At 37.3% G+C, this 12,101-nt stretch overlaps 2 protein-coding genes across 2 annotated transcripts in view; one reads left to right on the forward strand and one right to left on the reverse strand.

Annotated features, from left to right (window-relative positions):
- Positions 1–12,101, forward strand: part of LOC101393374 (catenin alpha-3) — a 753,022-nt gene that overhangs the window by 587,365 nt on the left and 153,556 nt on the right. The gene's annotated exons all lie outside the window — the stretch shown is intronic.
- On the reverse strand, positions 7,310–11,825 carry LRRTM3 (leucine rich repeat transmembrane neuronal 3). Its single transcript, XM_004427081.3, has 2 exons — positions 11,318–11,825; positions 7,310–10,979 (listed from the first exon to the last, which is right to left on the reverse strand). The coding sequence occupies exons 1-2, from the start codon at positions 11,319–11,321 to the stop codon at positions 9,442–9,444; spliced, it is 1,542 nt and encodes a 513-aa protein (XP_004427138.2). The 5' UTR covers positions 11,322–11,825; the 3' UTR covers positions 7,310–9,441.

Raw genomic sequence — 12,101 nt, forward strand, 5'->3', positions numbered from 1 at the left:
GATTGACAGGAGGACTTGGAAGGGAGGAAAGTCAATTCTCACAAAGGAAATAGCTTGAGCAAAAGCACCGAGGTAGGAAAGCACATGCTACTTCAAGAACTGGCCAGTGTTGGAGCGCAGGAAGTAGTGTGGAAATAAAGGTGGAGATACAGTTGGGCTTTGATGGGAGGTTTAGGATATCGATTTTATATACCACCTTACTCTTCAGTATTAATCGTGTTCCCAGATTCCCCTGAGCTTATGGCAGTTTCGATTCTATTTCTTGAAAGTCTACTGGGGATCTGTTTGTTATTCTGTATAAAAATAGATAGTGGGATACAGCTATTAAAGCATACTGTGATACTGAAATTCTGAGCAGTTAGAGCTAATGAAGGGAAGAAGAAAGTTACTATTATGTGCCAAGCTTTGTACTAAGTGATTCTATCTATATCATCTCATTTAATTATCATAGGATCTTTACGAGTATTAAATTAAATAATGTATGCAATGTGCCAAAACAAAGTACATAAAAATATTCAAGAAATGCTGATTCTTTGCTCTCTTACAATTATCCTGTGATAATTATATTGTTTTACACATTTTTTTTTAAGATAAAGAAGCTAAGACTCAAGATTTTGCAGTTATTAAGTCCCAGAACCAGAATCCAAACTGGATCTTCCTGGACCGATAGCCCACGTTCTTTCTAGAATACAATATAGTCTCTCTGTGGAGAAAAACTAAAGAGAAAGCCTGTGTAATGGCAATTCACTGAAGATATTTCTCAAACTATAGCTTACTGAACGAAACCTGAATTATTTGCCCTGCCTTTGTTCCTTTGGGAAGGCCCAACCTCATGATCGACAAAAATACGGAGGTATCTATGTAGGATGATTTCAGAGGTGCTTGCAAAACCTTTTGCCCCCAGAAGCACTTTCCTCAACCCTGCTGGTTATGTTTGCTCTTAGTATATGACTTGCCTACCTTTAGCTAAAGGTTTTTATCTCTATTTAAATGAAAGTGCCCTCAGGAGGGACAATAATACTGGTCTAGATCTGGAAATAGGTATTTGGTAAAGAGTACGCAACTGAGAGCACCCTGGGTACCATTGGAGGGAGGAATTTCAGTATGGATGATCCTTCTAAATGGAGAAAAGGCATGGAAATGGGAGGCTGGGAAGACAGAAGGCAGATATCCCAGACTTGACAAGATTGCACTCTAGAGACAAACCCAGTCTTGTCTGTCTGATTGCTCTAACCATAAAACTGATAAATTTCCCTGTGACTTTCCAACAGGATCAAAATTCGAGTGGGGATTCTAGAAAAGCAGGCAAAGTGGTATGCTAGAAGAACTAGGAAAAGATCTGCAGGCAGAAAACAACACAAAACAACCAAAAACAAACAAAAGAAACTTTTCTGTTAGAAATGGAAAAATAGAAGGCATGTGAAGCTTAAATTCAAGAATAAGATGGTAAACTTCGAGGGTAAAAATCAGATGTCAGGAAGGTGAAATATAGGATGCTCATCACTTAAGATTATTGTTAAGATTAAGAAATATATAATATGAGCTTTGTACTTTATTTATTTTTCTACCTTGACTTTTTATTTTTAATTTATAGCTAGTTTAATGCTTTTGCATTTCAGTGTAAACTAATAAAGACCCCACACATCTCTGTGTGTTAGACTATAAAAACAACCAAAGTGAAGCCCATAAAAATATATGTAGATTTTTACGTTTTACTGCTCAATCCTCCCTGTAAAAGTCCATAGGACTAAGTGCATGCTGCCTTTTAATGACATGAGATGGGCTGGAGTGGGTGCCACAGGCTGGGAAGAAGACTATATTGGCAGATTAAAATTTAGCTAGCAGAGGGATAGCCTAATGGTAAATCACTGGAAACCATTTTGTAATGAGAACTGGAGATGGATAATTTGGCTTGAGAAGCCTTGTGTGGGTGGGTTTATGAATTATTTTAGGGCAGTCCTATAAAGAAGGGACAAAATATAGGATTAATGGATGAAACTTAGAGGAAAACAGAGTCAATATAAGGACTCTGTTCTTACATTTTTTAAAAAAGTATATACACAATCCTGGCACATAATAAGGACTCAATTACACAAACACACACACACACATATACACAAATGTGTAATACAATGTGAATAATCCCCTTATAGAAAGGATATGGATTCTTTTTATTTTTCCTAAGCATCTACAACATGCCTACCTTGGTAGAAAACACAATATACTTGTGTAATATGGCCTTTGCCACATTAAAAGGATCTTTAATTATTCCATTTTAATCATCATTCAGTGATGTTATCTCACCTTCCATTAGATAAATGGCAGTGCCCCAATGAAGTATTTATACCTTTTCACTTTAAAATTTTGTAGAAATTGTGCAAAATCCCTTTCACAAATTGATGAGTACAAGCCAACACTGATCCTAAAGTGCTGAGTTAGTTTTTAAACTTCTTAGAGAGTTTTTACTGTGATAATCTTATCACAAGTTTATCAGAGATTTTAGTCACTCTACTAATTCAACCTCAGCATGGTATATTCTACAAGTTTCCTTTAAACGTTCTTGTGAGATTCTGATTGATTGCATCAAAGTAGGGGGATAAGCAAATTTCTTCTTTCAGAAAGTGTAACAGATCAATGTTAATGACAAGAAGCACTTTTTAGCTACATGTGGGGACCACCCAATTGAAACCATGAACACTATAGTACAGTCTCCCTATACTACAGCCTCACTGTCTGAAGACATTTTCTTTTTACCCCTACTTCATTAATAAGTTTGAGCCCCAAGAGTGCTGAATAAGGATTTATATTTAATTGAAGTCCTTTGCTCTTTACTGGCAAAATGTATTTTACACCCTGGATAGATGTAATTAGTGAGATAAAGCTTTAACAGAAATTGCTCTTGCTAAATGTAGTATTTCCCTTATCATTTTATATGTGAGGCAAAAAAAAAAAAATGCATTTGATTCCTGAGAAGACAAAATTCTTATTGTTGGTAGGGGTGTGTTTGATTGGTGAAATGTTTTTGATTAGTTGAACACTCCCATACATAAAGTCGTATATTTTGTTTTCTAAAAGTTAGTTAATTAAGAAGGAAAATAGTAGGCTTTACTATTTTGCCAGCCTATAATTCAAATATATTTCTTCTTTCTTCCACTGAAAATCAGAAGATACTGAAGAGGTGGTTTGTAGGGTGTAGAGGAAATGGAAAAGGGTAAACTAGACTTAAATTTTGTTTTATGGTCTAATTTTTTTACTGGAGATAAGCTGCTCCTTTGAGTGAGATGACTAAATGTGCTGATTTATATGAGGGAAGACATGTTTTGTAATATGAGAAGTAGAGAACAAGGATTTAAGAGTGGGAGAAAGGAATAAAGGAAATTCCTTCTTGGGGGGAGTGGAAGACTGAAAAATAAAAAGAAAATATAGAGAGTTGTCTTTTCTTCTTTTCAATAAAATGGATTGTTATGGAATATGCAAGTTCTGTTATTAGAAAGTACAGTTATAAAATAGATTGCCTCTGCTTGGTCTTATATTGTGACCCAGATATTCTTGTTTTTGCTGTGTTCCTAGAATTCTCCTCACATGTTCAGGAGACCTAACTCAAGCACACCCACCATCTTATGAAGGTAAAGCAGCACAAAATTCACAAATGCTTTTTCTCCTGAAAAACCACCATCTTCTCTCTGTTCTCCAGAGATTTCATGGAAACTCAGCTATCAAAAAGGAATAGCTTGACTAGTTAAAATGTAAGAACTTTGGAAATACATCTGCCATATCATACTTGGTAAGACCAGCTACAGCTAGTGGAGAGACATTTGTGATTACATTGGTCATTTTTTGATGAAAGGACCACAAAGAGTACTCTAAAGTATTTAATTTTGCATAAGTGAATAGGTTGTTACTCATAAAAAAAGCCTTTGTATTTTTATGCTCCTTTTGTTTTAATCCAGTCATTTTCAATGATTAATTGATAGATAAAGTCAATAGTAATTTCTATACTAGGAGGATATTTTAGATAACCTTTCATTGGGGAAAAGAAAAAGAAAGAACAGAGTAGATGTCATGTGATTAATGTCTGGAATGTGTGCTAATCCCACTGTAACATATTATGAGCAATTACCTTTTGCTCAATAACTATGTCATCTTCCCATAAATGTTACATTTATAAAGTACAAAGTCAACAAGTGCTCTAAATAGTGACACTGGAGAGGGAATGGGCAAGTAACCTATATTGATTGAAAGCCCTTGCTATAATGACCTGATTTGGGACACAATTAGAATTTTGATTTAGTTTGATAAGCATTTGATGCAGAATTCTCTGTCTGGTGTCTTTATTTATGACTATTGTACATTGTGATCATTACTGATAAACTCCTAGACTTAGATAATATGAGATGGAAGAAACTGTTTTTATGGAAACTAAAGGTCAAAGCCAAATTAAGTTCTAGACTCGCTGCCACGTCTCAGAATTCATATTAATGTAAAATGGATTTGGGCTTCTGTAGCATAGAGGTTAGTGATGTCTTTTTAACCCAGGCTGGCCAAACACAGAACACCAAAAAACAGCTGAATACAGTCACATGTCACTTAATGCTGGGGATACATTCTGAGCAATGTGTTGTTAGGCATTGTGCAAACATCACGGAGTGTGCTTACACAAACCTAGATGCTATAGCCTACTACACACCTAGGCTATATAGTACTAATCTTATGGGACCACCGTCACATATGCAGTCCATCATTGACTGAAATATCATTATGTAGCATGACTGTATCTAACTAAGTGCTCTTTGAAAAGTTGCAATTTTAGAGTTTACAAAGTACGTCTCAAGTTTCATCCTCCCAATAACCATGTGAAGTCAATAATATATGCCCACTTTACAGATGGGGAAAGTCATGTTCAGAAAAGCTAAGAAATTTGCCTAAGATCATTTGATTAGCAAGACTCAAAGAAACTTGAATCTAAGGCCCAAACTCTACCACATATGGTTGTGATATTTTCTTCAAATCAATAAGGATTATAAACTATTTTTCTGTAGATTTTCTCCATAGTATTTTTATTGTATTCTACCCAACTATGCAAAAATCACTAATGATTTTGGAGATTAAGCAAAATTTAGGTCCAATTCTGTAGGCAATTGTGATTAGATTAGGAAAGCTGTCACTTTCACTTGTGTATTATTTTTTATTAGTTTTCAAGAATCATTTAATACGAGCTATTTAGCTTTCATCAATTCTACTTCTCTTACAAATTTGTAATTTAAATTTACTGATATTATTTTTCATGCTCATAGTTTCTTCCAGCTGTCTCTGATTTTTAATGTAAGTGGCTAAGAGAATACAGGAATAGCAAAACTCCATGGGTTTCCTACACATCCAGTTCTAATGAGAATCTAGGGAAAAGAGAATAAAAGAAGCAACAGTTTCTGAATTTTTCATTTCTCATGGCTCAATTTTCATTTTGTCATGTCTGGAACTTATTTTGTCTTAGGTTTCACGGCCTGATGCTTGTTTCCGATGCTAGTCTAATCCATACTTTAAATAAACGATTTAAGTTCTCTTCTTGGGAAATGTCAAGGGAAGAGAAGATATTTCCCGCACCTACAGCATCCTGAAAACCCTTGCCAAATCTACGAATCTGACTCTGCATTATCCTTCCCCAGAAAGAGAGCATAATTTCATTATCCATGAATCATCACCTCTTAGACTATAACATCATTGTCAGAGAGCCTAATAGAACCAGTGTTCAGCTGGCTGAAAAGGGGGAGGGAAGGAGAGAGCACTGGGGCAAAGCATAGGTCACTGGCATGATCAACAAACTGGAGAGCTCTAGATCCAGAAGGAGAGGCCTCCCACCCTTCATAGCTCAGACATTCCTACTAGCTGGTAAATAACTGGTACTGATTCTTTTCATATTAATATTGAAATTTGTTTTCCCTTACTTAAATTACATCATCTCAGTATCCTGCCTATGGAAAATATTAACCCATTTAATGAAAATATCAGAATATTTGGCCAACATTGATGAGTATAAATACTTTAAATGTTTCTTGTCTATTCTGATTACATTATTCCTTGCTTTTCATCTATGGACACTTATTTCTAGCCCTCGATACCAGTTCTGTGGCCTCTAGGCATTACTAAATAAGTCAATATGCAAAATATAACTTTAAAAAATTACATTATATTTCCCATGGAAATGGACTAAATAAGATTCAAATCTGATTCACAGATCAAAAACTCTATGTTATAAGTCACGTTTCCATAAGGATTCAGGATAAAAAACTAAATAAAATGTGTATGAATAGCTGTGGTTAGTCTAATCAGCCACTGGAGGTCACTGCTGTTCCACAGAAATACAATTTATTGCCTGTTTGTCTACTTAGGTAGTTGAATCACCAAATCAAGTAAAAATGGTTTAAATTCTTTGAAAAGATGTAATGTCAACATTCTCGGAAAATATAAACTCATTTAAAAGGAATATATCTTGCATAAGCATTGCTTAGAAGACTGTGGCACTGGGACTATTAACTCCGTGCTGCGGTAGCACTGTGCGTACCGCGGCTCATAAAAATGGGGGAAAAACCCATGCAGTTCAGAGGCTAAACTGCATTTCCTCTCTCTCTGGTAAAGCATTCGAAGTACTGACTAATCCATTCTACATCGATGTGTCTCTGTTGTATAGTTCAACAGGTCAGGCTGTTTGTTTAAGTGTTGTTGTCTTGGAGGAAAGTCAGATACTTCATGTAAACTTGGAATAGAAAATGGAATATCAATTATTTCTCTAATATGCAATGAGTTTGAAATACTTATGAAAATAGATTAGTAGTCCAGAAAGTGCCATGGTGGGGGGTGGGGACAACAACTTTTGAGCAGGAGAACATTCGCCAGTTGGCTTTGTTAAATTTATAGTGGTGAACTAGTTATTGTCTAACCTACAAGAATTATATATTTGAGCTCAGAAGATACTGAGAACTAGACGAGCTTCATTCCCAAAGAGGGAGAAAAGATCTTTTTTTTTTTCTAATTTCGTGTCCCTAATCAAAATAACTTTTATAATCTAAAAGATTTTATTTTGGTTCATATCTATTATTAAATTTATTAGTAGTTAAAGTTAGGCATTAAAAAAATGACCAGCCTTCAAAATGTTGGTCATTCATCTAATCTTACACACCAAGTGGCTTTGAATTTTAGAAACACTTTTAATACAGCAAACATATTGTATATATATTAGCAGTACCACAGCGTTGAGAATGTGCAAGAATTCAAAAGTATAAGTGTAAACATGCCTTGCCTAAATTTATCTGGTATCCATGACAAATGAGGCAAAATGTCAAGTCAAAGAATAGAAATGGGCTTTTTCACTTTAACACTGTATTTAATTAATACAATCATCTTTAGTACAGATAAAAATGAGGCTGACCAAAGAAAATTTCTTTTTTAGATGGAATATATATTTACTGACATTTTATGAAAAATGTGAAATTACAACTTCAGTGAAAAACATCACAGTAGGCTCAGTCATCCAGTTCATAGTACTGTAAGGAAGTATCTGCATTATTAATCAATTGGGAATCTATGAATATTTGCCATTAATAAATGTATATTCAACAATTGTTCAAGGGTAAATATATTGTAGCTATAATGCTTTTCTAAACTGGCATTTATTTTAAGATTTAATCAAAATCAAAGTACCTTGAGAAACCCACTTTAAGTGTTCCTTTTTCTTTATTGCTTATAAAAGTATGATTTTTATAATCTGGCTTCCTTGCAATTATATTTCATGGTGACTTGCCTAGATTTTTCCTCTCAGCATATGAAAAGCTTCCAAACTATATAAAAATGCTGGTAAAAATAGCCATTCACTTTTTCTTTTTTGCTGCAGCGATTCTGTTTTGAAGGAACAGGGACATGGTTAAAGATGTGGGGCTTGGCAAGCCAAATTAAATGAAACAGACTCAATGTTGCAATTCCTGATTTTTGCTCCTATAATAGAACTGTTCATTTTGGAAGATGAAAAAGGATACAGGCTTAAGACATTTTTCTAAAATCTTAATGAACTGTGGTCAAAGTTACTTAAATACAGAAGCTATGATATCTGTGCTGCAGTCAATAAACTTTCACCAATGACATAAAAACATGCATGCAGCTTGCAGATTGCCAAGAGGGTCTGTACAGAATCGTACTGATGGATGAGTTCACAATACAGATGAATGCATGGACACTGTAACATCAGCAATAGAAAAGCAAAAGACAACCGCCGTAGGATTGGTCTTTTTTCCTCTAAGATTTATTTTATACATTTATTAAGGTGTTATCAAAGTCATCCTTTCCAATGAGGCTGTTGGTGGAAAGCGTGTCTTGGAATGTGTTCTCTATACACCTGATTGAAGTGTCACTCACCAGAGGATGTGTATACGGGGCATATAATGGAACACAACAGGACAGCCTGACAAATCCCAAACAGAAGAACAGACAGAGCTAATGATTCCACTCACTACGTGAGGGTCCTTGAAAGAGCTGGAAAGAGGAATTCGAGTAAGATCCCAATCACATGCATTTATCAAGCTGCCTTCCCGTTTGCAAGCCTCCTCTCTGAAAACTCCCTAAGGTGAGGAGCAGTGAGGAAATCTACCTCCTCAAATTTGCCTCTTGCCTGCTTTATTTATTTCTTTATTTAGGGAACATAGAGGCTAGAAGAAATTGACAGTGAAACCTCTAGTCTGATTTTACAGGGATGGGTATCAAAGACAAGGCTTCAAGTCTAAAACTTTGTATTTTTACCATCTCCTCATGTTTTCCAGTTGTCTACTTGCAGCATTTGAACCCTTCAGCACTTTTCCCTAGGCTTGCCTTATTACAATGCAAATACCTCTGGAAACTGCTCCTGGTGCTGCTTTAACAGAGCACCATCTTTTGTAGTTTCCTGCAATTTTCTTTTTAAGCCAGGCATTGTTTTAAGGCTCTCTCTCTAAATGTTCCTTAATCATGTCACCTCCTAGAATCAGTTCAAGCTCCAAGTACCTGGGATCATTCACTCTTCCTTGATTTCCCAATAAACTGCAAACCTTCTAGAACTGTAGATTTGGTCCTACCAGAAGAATAACAGCAGATGTGGGGGATTACTTGTGAAAGAAGTTTTATCTTAAAACAAGTGTGACATTAATGGAATCAATAAAAGGTCTTATACAATAGGCATTGTATTAAACCAGAGTTCAAGCTTCACATTGATTGTGGTATTTAAATTTCAATGGGTTGATTATGTATGAGAGGAAAATGACCAGTATTATGAATGTACTAAAACTGACAGAGAAGGACCTTGCCAGCAATGAGAGAGGGAGAGGGAAGGGGAGGAGGACACCACGTTCCCTTTATAGTCACCAGAGTTCAATAAAGCACCACTTATTTGCTAGCTTTTAAGAGCGCTTTTATCACAATGGTTCATACCTCACACTCCCTGGAGCCTGATTTGTTATAGGTGCAGGGTCCCGTCCCATTCAGCAGCATCTCACTGGTCTCCGTGTTGGTGGGTTTATAATCTACATAAAATTCCTGGGTGCTGGGAGTCATTTGCTTTAGGGACTGTCTTTTCTTTTTCCTGTGCCTTCGCATGAGGGAGCGCTGCTGCAGCTGCTTCATGCTCGCAGGGTACCGCTTCCATGACACGTAGATAACGAGCAGGATGACGAGCACGGACAGGAAAAGGGCCACGCTCCCTGCAATGATTTTATGGAAAGAGATGTGCTCGGTGTCAGCATCGGTCTCTGGGCTGGGCTCCGTGGCTCCCACCGTGGGGGGCAGAGGGGGCTTGCTCTCATGCTTCGGCCTGGGGAGCTTGGGCTTAAAGGTCGGCTTTGGGAGAGCCCTGGCCAGATCAAACCTCTCTGTGGTACTTTTGCCACAGATGCTGTAGTTCTTCACTGCGTCGATCACATTTACTCCTTGCAGCTCTTTGGGACTGGCACAGATAATTGTATTCTCCCTCAGACCTTTAAAACTTTTCAGCCAGTTTACCAGGGAACAAATATTTCTGCTGCATTCCCATATATTCCCTGCAAGACTGATGTCATTGAGGGATATCCAAGAATCCAAAATCTCTTGACCAATAAATGTGAGCTTGTTGGAATCCAGGTTGAGGCGCTGCAGATTCGGGACGCACTGGAAAACGCTAGGTCCACTAAAAGCTTCGATCTCATTTCCTGATAAATCAAGCCTTTGTAATGAGCTCCAGGTCCAGGACATGGTCTGTCCTATGACACTGATTTTATTCCACTGCAAGTAAAGGTTCTGAAGGCTCACCAACCTTGGAAAAAGGGCCAAGTTGAGCTTAGAAAATTGATTGTGCTCCAGGTGAAGTTCTTTGAGTCTGATCATGCCAGCAAAGACATTCCTGGCTAAACTTCGGATTCGGTTATATCCCAGGTCCAAAAGTTCCAGGTTGCGGCAGTCTTGGAATATTCGCACAGGGATGGTTCTCAGGGAGTTAGACCGCAGATGTAAACTCAGCAGCTTCCGCAAGCCCCGAAACTGTTCAGATCCCAGAGAATGCAGCTGATTATAGGACAGATCCAAGTTCCGTAAATTTGTCACGGGTCTGAAGGTATTGTTGAGAAAATAGGAGATTCTGTTGGAACTCAGAATCAACTCTTTGAGTCTGCGTATTCCATTAAAAGCATTCTCATCAATATTGCTGATATGGTTATGGTCAAGGTACAGCCAGGTGAGCTGGTTGAGCCCTTTAAATTGATTATACTTAAGTTTTTGAAGGCTGTTATAGCGAAGGGACAAACCTAAGCAACCAGCAGATATACTTGACGGTATCTCCTGTAATTTCTGAGATTCACAATATACCATTTTGCCTTCACACCTACAGCCCTTAGGGCATCCTCGTTCGGCAGAAGAAAGCATTGTCAGTAAGACAGTAGGGGCTATAACCAGTGCTACAGCTGATCCGCTCAGTAGCCTAATTACATTGAAACCTGGAAATAAAAACAACTTAGAAAAGTTATCCCCCCAAAAAAGAATTCATTCATTTTTAATCAAGCAAAAATAGGCATGTATTTTCTTTTAAAAATTTAAATCTAGATAACAATATTTAACGTCAAATATCATCTGCTTGTAATTTAAAGAGAATTGTCTTTAGGCTTTTTTTTTTTTAATAGTTAAGCAAGGAAACATGTTCACTAAGCAATTGAATTTATAGTCTTAGAGCAGAGCAAGGTAATCTCTAAAATAATTAAGGCAGAATTAATACAGACTAGAGGCTTTTTTGTTTTTGTTTTTTTAAGAAGGAAAGAAGAAAAATGACAAAACATACCCATCCTTTGTATTGTTCAAAGGTCGTCCTCACGTCTTTTGCTTTGGCTTAGGGGGCCACTTGCATGACAGCCCCTGTCAGCTGCACTGTAGTGAGTCAGGGCTCGCTGACACCCAGGAAGAAAAATTGGACCCCTTGGGAGATGGACCGATTTTGGAACATTATTCTTTGCCAGCCACGCAGAACACTCCAAGAACAAATAAATCCCAACACCGCATTCGCAGCAAAACATCAAAATCTTCCTAGGTAATAGGATCTTCATGGATATTACGTTTTTGCATCTTTACAGTTTTTTTTTGGGGGGGGGCGTTAGGAAAAAAAAAACTGCCTCCTACAATTTCTTCTTATCGGAAAGCATGATGTATTCCTCCAGGCAACGTGGGGCTACCTGAGCTGCCACATCTGTATTCCATAGCCCAGCATTTCTGATGGTGAGCACCCAGTTCAGCCACAGAGCTGTGTTGGAGCCCAGAAGGCAGGAGAGCCCTGTATCGCGCACACGCTCAGCTCACTTCTGCAGACTGTCATTCTGAAAGCTGCTCCGACTGTTGCTTTGGTTTCAGTGAATGCAGTCTTATGTAAAGCTGCCCCCAGTGGTGAAGAACATTATGGGCATGTGCAGAAATGTCTCTCTTTTATCTTGCAAATGAGCAGGCTCTCTGCTGGAAAATGAATGATTCTTTTGGGTGGCTCAATAGGAACTGAATGATCACCTTAATCAATAACTAGCAACATTTTCTGTTATTTCCGAGTGTTGTTTTACAATTTGGCAACATCTTTATTG

Source organism: Ceratotherium simum, chromosome 6 (genome assembly GCF_057802395.1).
Source record: "Ceratotherium simum simum isolate JZ-2026a chromosome 6, ASM5780239v1, whole genome shotgun sequence".
Taxonomy (NCBI): domain Eukaryota; kingdom Metazoa; phylum Chordata; class Mammalia; order Perissodactyla; family Rhinocerotidae; genus Ceratotherium; species Ceratotherium simum.